Source organism: Verticillium dahliae, genomic scaffold (genome assembly GCF_000150675.1).
Source record: "Verticillium dahliae VdLs.17 supercont1.1 genomic scaffold, whole genome shotgun sequence".
In the NCBI taxonomy this organism is placed as follows: Eukaryota; Fungi; Ascomycota; class Sordariomycetes; order Glomerellales; family Plectosphaerellaceae; genus Verticillium; species Verticillium dahliae.
Genome location: NW_009276921.1, coordinates 2,487,738 through 2,504,306, shown reverse-complemented (window position 1 = coordinate 2,504,306; position 16,569 = coordinate 2,487,738). Strand labels below are relative to the sequence as shown.

At 54.5% G+C, this 16,569-nt stretch overlaps 4 protein-coding genes and 1 non-coding gene across 5 annotated transcripts; 2 read left to right on the top strand and 3 right to left on the bottom strand.

The window, feature by feature from the left end:
• The first annotated feature begins 1,118 nt into the window (after positions 1-1,118).
• VDAG_20061 lies at positions 1,119-1,199 on the top strand. Its single transcript has one exon. It is a non-coding gene; the product is annotated as a tRNA-Thr (tRNA).
• A 2,806-nt stretch (positions 1,200-4,005) lies between these two features.
• Positions 4,006-4,513, bottom strand: VDAG_00756 (uncharacterized protein; the record flags this gene model as incomplete). Its single annotated transcript, XM_009652133.1, has 2 exons — positions 4,006-4,328; positions 4,390-4,513. 2 exons carry the CDS (start codon positions 4,511-4,513, stop codon positions 4,006-4,008), a joined length of 447 nt encoding a protein of 148 aa, XP_009650428.1.
• Positions 4,514-6,550: 2,037 nt separating this feature from the next.
• VDAG_00755 (uncharacterized protein) lies at positions 6,551-7,915 on the bottom strand (the record flags this gene model as incomplete). The annotated part of the gene is made up of 4 exons (XM_009652132.1): positions 6,551-7,029; positions 7,094-7,158; positions 7,216-7,706; positions 7,763-7,915. 4 exons carry the CDS (start codon positions 7,913-7,915, stop codon positions 6,551-6,553), a joined length of 1,188 nt encoding a protein of 395 aa, XP_009650427.1.
• Positions 7,916-12,729: 4,814 nt separating this feature from the next.
• VDAG_00754 (uncharacterized protein) lies at positions 12,730-14,815 on the top strand (the record flags this gene model as incomplete). Its single annotated transcript, XM_009652131.1, has 2 exons — positions 12,730-13,278; positions 13,340-14,815. The coding sequence occupies 2 exons, from the start codon at positions 12,730-12,732 to the stop codon at positions 14,813-14,815; spliced, it is 2,025 nt and encodes a 674-aa protein (XP_009650426.1).
• Positions 14,816-15,274: 459 nt separating this feature from the next.
• VDAG_00753 (uncharacterized protein) lies at positions 15,275-16,166 on the bottom strand (the record flags this gene model as incomplete). The annotated part of the gene is made up of 2 exons (XM_009652130.1): positions 15,275-16,061; positions 16,135-16,166. The coding sequence occupies 2 exons, from the start codon at positions 16,164-16,166 to the stop codon at positions 15,275-15,277; spliced, it is 819 nt and encodes a 272-aa protein (XP_009650425.1).
• Between the last annotated feature and the right edge of the window lie 403 nt (positions 16,167-16,569).

Below are 16,569 nucleotides of genomic sequence, written 5' to 3'. Positions count from 1 at the left end.
GAAGGAGAGCATTTCGAGTTGTCGTCGATGCCATGAGACGGTTCAGGAGCATGTAACTCGTGTCACGACGTTCATATAAGGAGCACGCACAAGAACCAGAGTCGGAGGATCCTGACAGGCAGCACAGGGACCATCCTTGTGGTATTGATCTAGTGCTGTCAACCTCCAAAACACGCGAGCCAGCCCCGATAGGGTCCTAGGCGGCGAGGCCGCATCTTATAATCCGCTTGCCGTGGACAGAGGTCGAGGTTCCAGGCCGCAATAGGCAGCAGCATTTGGGACATGAAAATAGTACTATATTAGCCCCGGTCATGTCGAAGGGCTTCGCTGCCATTTCTGGGACCCTGGTTTCGGCATCATGCGCGGCCTCAGGGTTGTGGGGGAGGGGTCATGTCAGCAGACGAGGAGACGAGGATGGGGGGGAGAGAGAGAAGGATGCGGTGACGCACTGGCAATGTCGACGGTGCCGTTGTTTGGCTTCGCGGCGGCGACGGCATCTGATGTTGCGCTAGGCGACATGATGGTAGTAGGTGGTGGTGGTGGCGGGGTAGAAACGGGGGTTTCAACGTCGGTAATTTGAGGAGCGTTGTGGAGGTGAAGAGTCAATTGTTGTATATGATTCTCTGGCGAGCACGAAGCAATTGACGATGCTGTATTGTTTGTTCTTATCAGATGCGGTCAAGTTTGTCAACAAACAGATAGCTGAGGGGAGGTGAGTGTCGAGATCCGGGCGTCGGCGCCCCCCACCGACCCCTCCTAGCGCCGTCTGCGTCACCGCTTCTGGCGAGCTAGGTCAGGTCCCTTTCTTGGGCCAGGAACGTGCCGAGTCATGTCGCCCACTCCAGAATCCAATCCCCATCAAGCGATTGCACACCACGTAGGCACCACGGCACGACCAATGATGGGTAGATTTTGATGAACTTGGTCTCAAATGAGAAGTGCTGGCCTTTGTTGTGTTGCAGAATCTTTGGATCAAAGGAAGTTCATCTGCATCCTAAGCAATGTCTTGCTTTGTTAGGTCAGGAGTCTGAATAGAATACCTAGCTAAGGTAGGTAGGCTGGGCTGGTTCTGTTTGTGCGTTATCAGCTGTAACATAAGTGTCTCTCCCATCACAAGAGCCGGTATAGCTCAGTGGTAGAGCGTTCCACTCGTATTCTGCGATATGGAAAGGTCCACGGTTCGATCCCGTGTAGCGGCATTCAGTCAGTCTGCAATGCGCCAGTTCTTTTTGCCTTTCCTACCTCTGAACTACCTTTGCGACTTTTCTTACTGTACATCTTTGGTCAATTGAACATTCTTATTCAATACAATCATCGCCTTGACTACACAGTCATCAAAGCTCTTAGCCCATGGCAATACAAAGGACTACATAGACTATTACAAACATAATAAGCAATTCTTGGACATGAGGAATATCTTCGGGTTCTATCTGCTTTGTACCGGTGCGCAGTGCAGTGCATGCTGGCTCCGAAGCTCAAGCAGCGCCCAAGGCCGGTGCTGTTCAGTCACATCGTACATCGTTCTTGCCATGACTGACAAACACAACGAGTTCCACCCTCCTCCAGCCTGAAGAGCCTCTGGGAAGCCCCGGTCCGTGGGGCCAGCTGGTCATTATTGCTTATCAGATTGATAACAAGAGGAATGCATAACCAGCCAATGCCGCGATGGACCCAAGAGTAAAGGATTCGTTCCAACCAGAGATCGCGGTTCGCTGCAGGGTCCCCTGATTGTAGACCTCATCGTTCCGCAAGAGGAGGCATCTTCATTGTGACCCCGATGCTGAATTTGACGAGTGAAATAAATATACAAGCTACAGTCTCTCTCCAATGGAACCTAGATGTTCAATCATTGGCGAGGAAGAGGGGAAAGAGCCCCTTCAACAATCAAGCTCTCTTATCTACGCATTGCGGATCCGTGGTCCTACCCTGTAAGCCCAAGATCGAACAACCGTTGACCTCGTGGTAAGTGCGACAAACGTTCAGAGCTAGGTCGGCCTTGCATTTACCGGCACAAACTCTGCCCTTAGCTATTGCTGCGATCATTTCAATCGCAACGGCATTCGCGTTGAACGGCCCAGATGCCAACCAGCCGCTCAACCTCTCAGCCCCAACCACTGTGACATGGCAGCATGACGGAACGGACCATACCTCATCATATCGACATCTTGAGCTCTCCTGGAGGCTCCAACTTGCAGGCGACGAGGCGAGTACGGCGACGTGATCAGGGCGAACATCAGTCTGCTGACCGGGGATGGGAAATACGAGTGGGATGCTACCGAAGCCGCCACGGCGTTGCAGCAAGGGACGGACGGCGGCATGCGCGTCACAGAAGGCAAGGAGTTCTACTTTTGGCTCGCTTCCAGTCTGTCGACAACCAGCTTGGTACTGTTTCTGGGACGAGCGTTCCGAGCGACAAATACTCTGTTGTGGGGTACGACGAGGTCGGGAGTTCAGCTTCCAGGCTGGGAAATTCTTTGGGTCTAGTCATGGTGGCGGTCTCGATCATTGCTGTGGCTATTCGGCTTTGACTGCCGCGATGCAAGTCATTTATTTTGAAAGGTATGCCCTGAGGGACATTTCTTCAGCATGTGGGCCTGGACGTTCAACGCGCATCTTGCTATCAATAATGCCACGGGTCTCGTGCTATCACCATTGTTCATCTGACAGTGTTAACGGCTGAGTATTATCGCGTGAAACACCCTACGGACTGCAAATTTGTACTATCTGGAGGAGTCATCTGAGGCCTGCCAGGCACATTCCTCCATCCAGACTCTCCGAATATAGGACCCTCTAGACCAGCTACTGCAGGGCAGTATGCCATAGTGACCCCTCTGCTCCTTTATGCTTCCCTTCGCCACTGTAGCCCGTATCCGTAGTGGTTGTCGTATCCTTGTCGTTACCGCCGTCTTGATGCCGGGCCTAGATGGGCAAAGTTTGCTCGTCATTGCCGGCTTGGTTCTTGTATGTTGGAGGGGGCGGGGAAAGGGCCGAGTCGGAGACGTGGAGCCCGTAGGCGGGAGGAGCGAGGTGACTCTCGGGAGGGTGACCCTCAGGAAGCTGACTCTCGGGACAGATCTGAGTCGGCTGCAAAGTCAGTTCCTGCGCGGCAGGCTTTGGAGCACGCCTGAAGCCTCTGAAGATCCAGGCGAGACTGATGGCTGCCATGTTGCGAGACGTGCGGTCCATCCAAGCAAAGGGGGTACACAGCTGGTGCCTCTGCCTTGTTCGGTACTTTGGGAAGCAGACGACTCCGAACAGGATGACATGCTCGACGGCCAACGGGAGCAAGAAGATAACGCGAATGAGTACCCAGGAGACGAGGATGACGAGGCCGCTGAGGATGCGCAGATGTTTGTTCTGCGGGAGCACGCAGTTCTTGGCAATCTGGTTCTCGAGAATGACGCGAGCCGTAAAGCAGCAGAGGAAGCCTACGGCGCAAACTGTGACCATGACCACGGGGACGATGATCTCTGCATGGCCCCCGAGGCGATGGCTGCGTCTCCTACGACCGTGGCGATGGCGATGGCGAGGGTAGCCGCCATGGTACCCCTGTTCGGGCTGCGATTGTTGGCCTGGTAGCTTTGAGCTGGCATCGCCAGAATGATGGAAAAGGCTGGACAACGTGTCCAAGACCTGTTTAAGTGCGTCCATGGGATATGTGATGGCAAATTGACGTGTTGTACGAGGCTCTCGGCGCGAATCAAGTCTCTCGACCGGACTTTGGCGTGTGAAGCTGCCCAGACGTAGAACGCAGCTCGATAGGATGGCGACTCTGAATTGTCTCGAACCGAGTTTTCGTGACGAGTCGAAGTGCAGGTCGAAGATGTGGGCGGAGAGGAAATCGTCGTCCATTTTGTGTCTTTGGTAAAGTTACGAGCGACAGCCACAGAGGTGTGCGAATCGTCCAGCCACCAGGTCACGCCAAAGTCAAAGTTGGCTTTTTCAGTCATGGGACGCCAACTGGATGTGATCGAAGCGCCATTCCATACCTCCTCAGTTACACCCCTAGAAACCGCTCTGCCACAATTCCTTGCTGTATCCCTCGGTCAGGCGTTCGTCTTCGCCGTATGTCTGCTGCCAACCGCTAAAGCCGAGATCGAGGACGTAAACCGTCTGATTTGCGAGCTCAGCGGGGTTCTCTCTTCGCAGCATCTGGTCGCGTTCGCGAAGGTACTTGAGTGCCGCGCTGGGTCCGCGCTGTTGGGAGAGGGCGCAGTGGAACACGACTGTCTTCTTGTCTTGCATGCGTCGGACGAGGGTAGGCATCATGACGTCGAGTGTTGCGGAGGGCATGTTGATACCGCCCTTGATGTGGCCACCAAGGTAGTCTGCGTGATGGAGCGTCAGTAAGCTTTTGTGCATGCAAGGCGAACTGTCACAATAGCTCACCATCATCGCGAACGTCAACAACGGCGACAGTCGGGTCCGTAGCAGCGGCTTGCTGTGTAAGCAGCATCTCGGACAGGTCTTTGGCAGAGATACGCTGCAGGTTGGCGAGAGATATGGTAGACATTTTTCGTGTGAATACTCTCAGTGGGAAAAAAGAGAGGGCCATTGGACGAGGGGGAGACAGCTTTGTGATCGCAAGTATTCGCGAAGCTGTCTTCAGCTTCCATCGTTTGACCCGGCGTACAGGAGGGGTCTGGAGTGGGGTCCCGCTGACATAATCCACTCACCACAGCAGATTGAGACACAGACAGTGTATGTTGCAACTTGTTGACATGAACCCTGACCAGCTCACCCTGAACACCATCAACATCAACGCTGCACTGCTTGAGCAACATCTCTCGGTCAGAGAGCCCGTGACTCTGCGCCAAGCTGGGCGGCCAGACACTGTGCCTGGCTTTTCTAAAGGCCATCTACATATCAGAGATTTTTTTTCCGTTACTTCTCCCGGGTTCTCTGTCTTGTCACGAAACGCGCGATGGAGCTACGGCTCTACGTTGTCGTGTTGGCAATAAGTGCCTAGGAAAGGAAATATCATCGCAACACAGGCCGTGCTCCGATATCACGAGAGAGGTCGATCACGAGCTCTTTCCTGGTCCAGCTCTGTTTCCCAGCATCTTTATTGAGTCATGCCATGGGTAAGGGTTGGCTTCCACCAAGCGTTTGGGCTCGTTACGATCCATTTCGGCATGCTTAAAAGCGATCGTGAAAGAGCAATAACCCTGCCATGATGTGGCTCCAGACAGGGCTTGTCAACAATCCATTGCAATCTCAGCCGCGACTCCTATTATTTCCCCTGGCGCCGTAGGCGCATCCATGATGGTTCAGAGTTTCGAGCCTACAGACCAGTGCAGACACGGATCATGGGAAGCCGCATGTCAAGTTGACTAGCCAATGTGCAGCGCTGTCGAAGATCGGCATCTCAACAAGTACGGTGGCAGATGCACGTCCTCGAAATTCAATTCTCCAGTTGTTGACAGGCATATGCCACGTTGATCGGCACTCCTCTTGGATAATATGTCGGTCGCCAAACCAGCCATCCCTGGCCGACATCCCCTGATGGCAACCCCTGACAACAGGCCCCCTGGCAGACCGCTCCTCTGGCCCATCACTGACTTCGTGGCGGATTCGGACTTGGTCTCTACCACTTGGAGCATGCACATACCAGGTTGTTGACATGCCGCTGACCAGAAACAGCCCTCAGATCGGGGGCTGAAAATGAAGGCCGGGGCGGGAAATAGCAAACCCTCAATGTCACCATGCCCTTGTCGTGAAACATTGTCCGCGGCCAAGAGGAAAGTGGGATCGCCGCCTCACGTCCTTGTCAAACACTATGCAAGTCGCTCGATTTACTGCGCTATCGAACTTGTCGCCGGCCGGCAGTGAGATAGCAATTACTAGATGGATTGCTTTAGTTCGATCCTATTGTCTCACCCAAGGCTGAAATCCCCGCATTCAGGGCCAGACATGTCGGCATGTCGTCGACATGGTGCTCTGGAGCTGGACGTGATAGCCAGAGAACTATAGGCATCTAGGCCGCGGTCAGAGCGGCCGCTGGCTGCGCGCTCAAGGCATGTCGCGAGTGGCTGGGCTGATCTGCACCGCTAGGAAACTCAAGCATGCCAGCGATCGTCGTATGCAGACGTGTGCGCCCTACACCTTACCTACCTCTATGGGTAACCACTTCGCTCGGTGTATCAGAATCGTGGCTCTGGCTATAGCCTCGACGGGGGCGGCGCTTTCAGTCCTTGTGTGCTCGAACATGGCGCCACACTAACGCGTGCGAGTATTCACAGACGGAGAGTTAGACGGGGAGTGCTTCTAGGTACAATCTCCTCCGGTGCCAAAAGGGCCTCAACCTCAACACAAAGCTGGTAATCGAAGGGAGCTTGTAAGTTGTGGTAAAATATGTTATTAGGGTGCATTGTTTGTTGTAAGTGGTGGTAAACTATGTTATTAGGGTGCATTGTTTGTTGTAAGTGGTGGTAAACTATGTTATTAGGGTGCATTGTTTGTTGTGGCATATTAGCCTGTGTACTGTTCATGTTGCCCGAGTAAATATTACAACACCGTTCGTCGCATGGGTGCCTGCAAAGGGAAAATATTAAACGCTTCGCTCCTCCACTGATGATGATGAACCCTTTGTCCTCGTCTCGACCGTCCAGGTTGTCGTCTTCTTCGAGCCGTCGAACGTCAGCTCCTCCTCGCTGTCGCCGGCATCACCGCCCCTGGACTTCCAGATCGACCCCCTCTTGCGGTCCAGTGACCTTTTCCGTTGCGCATCCTCTGACTCTCCGCTCGCGCCACCAGTCCTGGCCTCTGCTTCGTCGTGGAGAAATGTCGTCAGGCTGAAGGGGCCCTTGCCACGGCGGCTGTCTCGGCTCTCGTCCGCTTGGTTGGCCCAGCCCATGCCGGAGGGGATTCGCCGTTGGCCCGAAACCTGGTAGCCGGACGGGTCGTTCGTGGAGAGGCCCATGGCGCGGGCGACGAGGCGGAATAGCGGGCGGAGCGTGGCCAGGCTGCCGGCGATGATGGCGAGGCCTGACTCGGTGGTTGACCAGATGGCAATGTTGACGGTGGAATCTGTTCATGTTAGTCCTTGTTGTGTGTCAAGTTTGGGAGGAGCAGGCGGAGATGCAAGGCATACAGAGAAAGTCGGGATTCTTGAAATCCTTGACGTATGGAAATCGCACGACGACGGCGGAACTCGCCCTGTGTACTGTTAGTTTCCAACCATCGGCCGTTGTGTCACAGCCTGCTGCTACTTACACACACGCCATCGTGACGATGGGAACGAGAGCAAGACGAGTCTTGCGGTCCATTCTGAGGCTCATGATGAGGAAGACGGGAAGAATGGCAAAAGTAAAGTCGCAAATGACGCTGCAGGCGCTGTAGAAGTAGGTCAGGGCGATGATGACTTCAATGTTGACGCAGGTGCCGTTGGCGAGGCTCCTGTCCCAGAAGAAGGACACGGGGTTGCACTGAAAGAGAGTGGCGAAGAAGAAGATGGCGCCGGCGATGACGGTGATGCTCATGACGCTGTAGATGATCCAGATGTCGAGTTTCCGTACGGTGATGCGGAGGAGGAAGTAGCCGATGGATATTTTGGAGGCGATCATGCCGAGGCAGTACCACAGATAGCAGAACCACCAAGCCTGCATGGCCTTCTGTTCATCGGCCGGTTCCAGATCCCAGTGGTGCCGTCCGGTGCCGTATTTGACGCCCACTACAACGGAAGTCACGAAGAGAGCAAAAAAAACCTGCTCCGTATCAGTATGGGAAGGAAAACCGTGCCAAGACAAAGAGTCATGTTTACCATTGCGACCACCATGAAGTAGTCATCGACGCCGAAGTTCTTGATCAAGAATATCCGAACATAGCAGCGCAGCAAAATTGAAATAGTGGCCGCGACGAGCAAAGACACAGCAACAGCCTGTAGGGTAGGCCCGCGGTTCTCAATGGCCGCCATGGTTCTCAGAGTGTACTGTGCTGTGGGTGCACGTCGACGGGCGTGTTGGGCGAGGAGGAAGGTTTATAACAGAAGCCACCGAGGATCCAGTCCCAAGGCCATGGAACCTGGCATCGCCAGGATCTTATTGTTCCTCACTCGTCCTGGTCCTCGGTCCAAAAAACTGGTTCCCCTGATCCTTCTAGCTGGGCAGTTCTAGCCCTGTGGCGTCGTCGTCCCCGCTGTTCTACTTCGTCCCTATTCCCTACGACACGGGGAGACGGAGGGAGGGAAGGGGGCCAATTTCGCCCTGACCCAGCCCAGAACAGCATTAGATCAGCAATCGTCGGGCATCTGCCTCACGTGGGTATGGGGATCTTAGCCTCAGCCGCAAGGACATGTCTCGACCTGCAGACAACGGGAGTTGGGAAAGTCAAAGAGGGGCAGTCAAGGCAGGGTATCCCCTCTAGGCAGGTTTTAGCAGTCGGTCTAGGAAAAGCCGCGGTCAGCGGCGTCTGTTGAGGCCCCATCGGCCCCATCACCCTAAGCATGTAGCGTACGGGAAACTGTCTACACGAGGAACAGGCGACCGAGTAGTCTGTCTGAGGACCAGGCACTAGGGGGCACCGCTTCGAGTTTGTCGGAGTACTCGGCGCCCTTGGGAGAGCACTGTGAGGACTTTGGAGCTCCTCACTCGTACGCCAGAACCACTTTTGATGTCTAAGTCGCGGGACCCCAGTTGCTGCCGAGGTCTCCAAAGGGCCGTCTTCGCATATACCCAGTCTGTATCCACTGGACCATGTGCCCGCCAATGCGAAAGCAATATGACGGGTCGTTTCCTGCGTGCCGAGTCATGCGGGCTTACCCGGGAGTTCGGCCATTGAGTTAGTACGGACAGGTACCTCCTGTCATCTTTTGACGAAAGGTACGTGCTGCTTCGAGCAAAGTCGGCGCTTTTGGTGGGGTTTGCCACTTGATGCCAACCTATGCTGGTGACGAAATCTCGTCGCCGCCGCCCTGAGAATTTCCTTCGGGGTGTGTACCCTCTCGGGGTCAATGTGAGTCTCCTTGCTTTCGTCGCTGCTCGAATGAGTCGAGCAATCTAGAGTTTTACTCCTACCTGGCGCAGTTCCTCAGCTCGCTGCCCTAAGGCTGAGAGAGGTAATCTGCTGGAAAGTTCCTCAGCTCGCTGCCCTGAGGCTGAGAGAGGTAATCTGCTGGAAGCCGTGGCTGGGTCATCGTCAAACTCAATCAGGCGGGGGGCAGGTCCCGAGAACCAGGGACTGCGCCGCTTGTTCTAGAAGATATGGTCATGTGCAAGTAAGCCCATCTCAGGTGGCTTTTTCGCTGGGGGCGACAAATTTTTGTCTCACGCAAGTGGGTAGACGATGAAGGTAAGCCCATGACTGGTGAGCTTGAGACAGGGGGTTGCATTGCCCTCATTCCAGTAGCCATTTTCGCGCGAGATCGCTGATGATCGCTGCAAAAGTCCACAGTCGCGCCGTACCGCATTCCTTTGTCTTGTTTGTCTGCATGGTCAAACGGCGACAGTGAATGGTTCGGGATTGAAGTTTGTGGGCGTGAAAAGAGTCGCTAAAGTCTATCATATTAAATCCTACCATGCTTGTAGCGAAGATGAATTAGGGGCCAATCTAAGTGCGCTCGCTCTCACTTTAGGTTCCGAGGACCGTCATAGAGGGGTCGCATGTACTATTAACAATACTTCAATGCGCTCCCGTGACGTTTTCGATGGCTTATGCTTCAACTGCCGAGTGAAGCAGACAATCGTCCATCACCACTGAACCCTGGAGCACACAAGCAGCAGACTACCAACAATGATTGTGTTTTTGTCTGCCCATATCCGGGGTAAGGAACAGGGGAGAAAATCCGGCATGGAAAATGCCAGCCAATGATCTGATGACTGGCCAGGCTTATGGTTTGTAGTGCTGCTACGAAAACAATTAACGACTGATCAGCAAGCTGCCAAGCCGTTAGACGCGCTGCTATCGAGATCGTGTCGTGGACCAGCGAATCCGCCGTCCACATACGAACTTAGTTCTGCACAAGCGTTGGCGCAGGAACAACGTCAAGCCGCAAGCTCGTTTCTAGTGTCTACCTAAATTCAGTCCTTTGTTGCTCCCACAGTTGGGCTGACCTTTGTTGCTCCCAGTGTGGAAGCGCGGATAGCCCGAATGGAGTTCTGTCGAGACCACATTCACCGTACTTCCAGGGAGAGAGCTGCTGCTGCCAAGCACCACCTCCGGACCGTGCGGCCATTCACTGCTGGCACACTGGTGATGCTGGTCCAGTTGTCTTCCTGTTCTTGCCTTGGACCTCCGGCACTGAGATGTGTAGGTGGAAGGAGTGAATTGTTAAGATATATATGATAGATGTCGTGAAATGGTGCATGAACAGAGCTATGCCGTGAAGTTTGTGCAGCTTGAAGAAGTGCGGGTAATAGGCCAGGAAGGCAGCCAGGGAAACGGTTGGTACCTCATAGTTGACAGTGAGGCGGCCATTAGAGGGGTCATAGGCCAGTGATTCTGCTTCATGTTTTAGGTCCAGAAGATTACGGGCCCAGGTCAACATACCGGAGACAGCCAAGTTAAATGGAATAAGGTCTGTCTTCATGTTGTCCAATCCTTGCATCAGGAGGCTGATCATTTCTGCCGGGATCTCCAATACTCTCAGGCAGGGGATCCTGAAGTCGAAGGACCCCCAGGGCTGGACATCGGCGGCTCGGTCATAGGCACGTGAGCCCGGATGGTTCCTCAGAGATCGTTCTCCACCATCGATGTCTCCATTTTCTGTAAGTGGTTGAAGTGAGGTAAGAGCGTGCTCGGTTTGCATTATCGGTCAGGTGTTGTGTTCGCTGTCCAAATGAAACGGATGCGCGGATGCTGACATCGTTGATTGAAACCTTTTTGATGAAGGATAGGCTTCCACCCAGTTCGTCAACGAGATCATTGCCAATGTGCCATGATGCCGCCACGTTCTTTCATGCGAATGCACCATAGTATGGCGCTTCCACTATCTCGATGCGGACGATCGTACTGCCGCAATAGGCGCCAGGTCCGGAGACTTGGGTTTCGAGGGGGCCAGTGGCCGGATGGTGGGCTGCCGAGGCAGCGTCCAGAAAATGCCCGTCATGCACGCACGCATACTCGTTCGCTCGCTGGCAGTGGCGCAAAGATTGATTGATCTCTGCGTCTACTGGAACCTGTCACGCCTGACTACTTGGCTGGTCAACGGGTAATTCGAGCGGAGAATTGACGGTATATTGCCGATTATTTCTGCGTCTCCTAGGGGAGACAGTGAGATGCAGCAGAGTGACGTGACATCGGAGATTTTCTAGATACCACTCTAAACTGGATTGGGTCGGGCGAGGCCACTGACGCTGCCAGGACAAAGTCAATCTGGCCAGAATGATCGACGACCGATGGTGTTGTGGCCCTCTTCCGACCTGAGGCACTGTATGTGTGTGTGTGTGTGGTGATTTGGCTTAAGAGGCGACTCTTAATGGTCTTCATACCCTCGTCAAGCCAGACCGAACGTTCAGGCCTCCAAAGCTCCCAAGTGTCTGGTGGCAGACGGATGCTATTGCATCAACGATGCTTGATCGCTGCTACGCTATTGAAACAAAACGATCAATCCAAAGACAAACACACATGAACCATCCCATACTGAAGCTGTACCGTCTCGTGTGCAGAGACGGCTCAGATGACCATTCCTCCCAATCCTGTCTCTGGTAGCAGCGTGGCCTGGGCTTCCCATCGACTGACCTACTCTCATCTCGGTTTGCAGAATCTTCTCCGTGCGTACATGACAGCTTTCTCTCGTGTGCAATTACTGATATGCTCCCTTGGAGGTATACGGGTTAAGCACCTAGCTGTCGCCAACCCTTGTCGTTGACGCCTTTTGACTCCTAGTCACGCCCCCCCCTTCTCAACACCAACACCAGACGAGTTTCAGAGCCCCTGTCATCGCAACCCTTCAGTTGGGCCAAAACGTCAAAGCTCAGTCTTCAGCAACGAGTGCAGCCCCACCACGCTCACGTCTCCCAGCCTCTGAGAACGGCTGGCCTTTGCAACGTGCATTGCGGCGTCAGCGCTGACATGACGTCCGTCAGGCGGTACCAAGTAGAGGAGGGGGTCGAGGCCTGCGCAGCGCGTGGCATAAGGTGACATCCGGCCGCCAAGCGAGCATGATCGACAAAACCGCAACCCCTGTGGTGTTTGGTCGTACATGTGTCAACCAGAAAAGATGGAGAGCGTATCGAGGCAAACCCAGCCAGTCTCGTCATGCCATGCCGACCTGAGCACGTTTGTCAAGCGATCATCACGATGACTCTCGGATGCCCTATTCTACCTGGGTAGTCACCATCTGTCATGCCCTTTCGTCTCCGAGGCCAGGTCTTCTCAGCTTTCTTCCACCCACACCTCATGCGAGCGCTTTGAGAAACTGGGTTTCGCTACGACACCCTCACCCAGCATGATCGCATCACACCTCAGGTCGATCCCTTGCATCCAATTCCTAATTTCCTACCGTCGTAGTCCTAGGGTTTATACTTTATCACCCACATGGCGAGGTAACGCATCGTGAAACCCCTCCCCTTCCCTTTTCCATATTTGATTCTTTCAACCACCACAGGCCGGGTGTGTTGCTGTACGTTCTCTTCGGTTCTCCAGCGCTTGACGCGCAGACGCTGCTGGTTCAGCTTCGACGATAATACCTTTGGATGGACATTCATCGTCCAGTGCAAGCCTGATCCTCAGGGCATTCGACGACACACATCTCGCGACAGTTCCTTGAACAGCGCGACACAACATAGCGCAATGGACAAGGCCACGAGGATAAGCACTATCGCGAAGCCCGCCACGAGCTATGAAGCGCAACACAAGGCGAGGGTAGTGTCGCTTGACATACCACCACCAGTCCCGCCCAAAGATCCGCCTAGGCCAGCGACGAGCTCGACCACTCGATCCGGGCCCGCGAAGAGACCTGTCGCGAATGCGACGACTAAGCTCAAGGGCGCGACAATGTCGTCGCGACCAACTACCAGCTCGACAAGACCTGGCACAACTTCCACACTCGCGGGAACCATGTCCTCGATACAAGGGGCGGGATCAAAGATCAAAGCAGGACTACGGCCGCTCAAGCTAGCAGCGCTCACGTCGCACCCGACGCGCCCGATGCCGACCATCTCGCGACCACAGACAGCTTCCAACACGACAGTCGCGAGTCCGGTGCGGCCGACGACCAGTTCGACGCGGAGGTTTTCTCGTTCAACGACGATGACGGGAAGGACCATCAAGTATGGCTCGGGCAGATATGCCACGACAGAACTTAGCCCTCAGCCGTCCGATGATGAGGATGACCCTCTGGTAAGGACTACCCGTACTCATTTTTTTTTGTCGTAGGCCTTCTCGACTGACAAGCGTCTAGAACTGGCCTCTGTGGAAGAAAGACCTCAATCTCTTCGCACTGCTCGTGACAGTGTGCCTCGTGAGCGCCATGAAGACAGCCTTCATCCCCGTCGCCGCCAAGCTTGCCATCCAGTTCCAGGTCTCGCATACCGCCATTGCATCTCTAACAGCCGTTCCCTTTATATTTTCGTCCATCACAGGTCTCGCCAGCGTGACCGCTTCCAAAATCTGGGGCAAACGTCCCGTCTATCTCCTTTCCATGGTATTTCTTTTCATCGGCGCTTTGTGGAACATGCGCTCAACCACCTTCGGCACTACCCTCGGCGCTCGCATCTTTCAGGGCATCGGCTGGGGCGCCTTCGACACGCTCGTTCTCAGCTCGATTCACGACACATACTTTGAGCACCAGCGCAACCCGCGCCTCGCCGCCTACGACATCTTGCAAGCCGCGACGGCCTGGGGGCCCCCGCTGCTCAGCGGCGTCGCCATGCGCAACGCGGCCCGCTTCGAAATTCATTTCGAAATTCTGAACACGTTCTTCATCGTCGCCATCCCGCTTCTCGCCTTTGCCGCGCCTGAAACGGCGTACGACCGCTGGTTCATCGGCAACGCGCTCCCCTCCGCCCGCACGCCGACCTGGACGACGGCCCGCCGCTCGATCGGCAAGTTCAACCTCCACGTGCCCAACACGCACGAGGCGAGGCAATATCTGCGCACCATGAAACCCATCTCCTCCTTCCGAGGCTTCGTCGACAACCGAACCCTCCTGCAGGGACCCCGCGCTCTCATCGCCCCGACCACGGCACTGCTGGCGCTGGCCACCTTCCTGCCGTACTCGGCTCTGTGGGCCATCGCGCATGTCGTCTCGCCGCTCACGGCCGCCATCCTTGACGAGGCGCAGATCGGGTTCCTCCTGTTGGCGCCCTTCATCTGCGGCGTCTCGGCCGCCGCCCTCTTCGCCTTTTGGCGCCGCAAGGCCAGAAAGGACTTTACCCTGCTGAACCTCGTCGCGGCCCTGGGCGTCGGCACCGTCCTCGCCGCCATCGGGATCCTGTCCTTCGGCCTCGAGATCCACGGCAGCCGAAACATCTCGTTCAAGCTGCTGTCTGTGCTCGCCGGCTTCCTGGCTGTGGGTGTCTACGTGCTCAACGCCCTCGCGAGACCTGTCATCTACCGGTCTGCGCAGTACACGAGCTCGAACCTGCACGTTTGCCTGCGTAACGTAGCCGACATGGACGCCGGGCTCGTGTGCTGGAAGAACATGTTTGCTGCATTTTTCATACTAGGGGTCGCGAGCGCCGTGGAGGCCCGAAGGTCTGCAGGCTTGCGATCGTCCGTCATTGGCATTGGTGTTTCCCAGATCTTTGTTGCCCTTTTTGTTGGCACCGTCTGGTGGTTCATGGATGAGAGGCTCAGGCGGTTGGATGGGCGCGTAATGGGATTGGTTGACATGGGTATGTTGAAGAGAGCCGGCAGCTTCTTTGATGAGGATTAAATGCATGCAAGCGCCATTGAGTTGAGTGGCTTGCTTGTGAGGCAGATTTTAGTTATGCCAACACACTTTTACAGACTTTTCTACCATCACATCACTCATTGTGCTCTTTCCTTGTTGGATCTGCACTGCGGGCATCTATGATAGCGAATATAGCAACAATAGAGTCCTTGCTGTCAGGAATGGGTATAAGAAGACTACCTAGGCTACGGGCAGCCGACCGTATTTCGAGCGCATAGCGTGATCACTCACGGGATGCAACATCTTCGGAAGCTCCCGGAAAGCAGGTGAAGCAAAAAACCCTTTACCAGGCGTGTCCATGTCCCCTCCGAAAATAGCGATCACCATGCAAGTGTCATGATCCCTGTTCAGTCGTCCCATGTCTCGAACGCCCCAGATCGGTTTCATCTCGTCCCAACTTCAGGCCGATATCCGACTTCAGGCTGCCCCGCACTCGGCTGTCTACTTCTTAGCTCTCTGCTCCCGCACACTCTGGAGCTCTTGCCAGTATCCGTGAGGCACAGCAAGCAGGAGCTCGGAGCCAAAGTTCTTGATGCATCGGATCGGGTCTTCGAGCCTGCCATCGATCAGGCAGTCGAGATCACAAAGAATGAAATCGATCCAAATTCTGCGAAGCAAGCTGCGCTCTCCCTCTGGCGTGTTCGCCCAGATGTATCGGGTCGCCTTGAGGATGAAGTCTTCGTCGTAGAACTCCCACGGCAGGCGTACAAGGCAGTTGCGTAACTTGTAGAGGCAGATGTCCTGAAGGCTCTGAATTCCGCACCGCTTGGCCAGGGCGTACAGCTTTATGTGCCGGAAGATGGTGGTCGAGCATTTGGTTTTGTTGATGGGTTTGTGCTCGGCGTCCTGATCACCAGGAAAGTACCCGTCAGGCGTGTCGTGGAGGCCCTCGATGAAACGAAGGCCGTGAAAGTAGATGGCGCCCTTTTTGCCCGTCCAGCTGTCAAGCCACTCCTTGAGATTGTAAATGTCGTCATCGTTGCCATCGTTGGCGTGTTCGGGAAAAATATCGGTCGTGTAGTCGGTTCCGTAGGCAAACTCGACGAGGTCTGCGAAAGTCGTAGGTTCCACGTCCTCCCAGAGGAACTTTTCTATGACTTGACCTTGGCCTCCTGCTGTGATTTTCTCACGTATTTGTGGGGAAAGAGGGAGCAGAATGCATTCATGCACTCGAAACTCTTCGTGCTCGAGGCCGATCTTGAAGAGAACAATGGGAGATTTGAGGACCCTGGCAAGTGTCAGCATGGTCTTTCAGAGGCCTGTCCATTGTATGTGAGAAGTCACTGCATCGCGGAACTTACGATCCCATGTTGGGCTTGCGAAAAGTCGGCATTGTGAATTGCTGATCGTGTTCGTTTGAGAGGTGATTTTGTTCATGCGTATGCGTTCCAGAACTGGCAGGACGATGCGCGGGTTTGAATGTAAATCGTGGTGCTGTGATGGCACATTCACAGTAAGGATAGCTTGTGGATGTAGAAAAGGAGGTCAGAAGCACGATGAACCATTGATGGACTATTTTGAACTTGTGTGGAAACAGGAAAGTACGCAGTTGAATAGGAGGCAAGGCATGAACCTGCTGTAAGGCGTATCATCAACAGCTCTTGCCATGTATGCATGGCAGATCTTATGGAAGGTGACCTCTTTAATTCATCAACACCCTGTTCGTCATGATGAATCTTTTGGGGGAATGCACACTCCAGCATCAACTAAGTGGTCATTCATCCCATACAACTTGA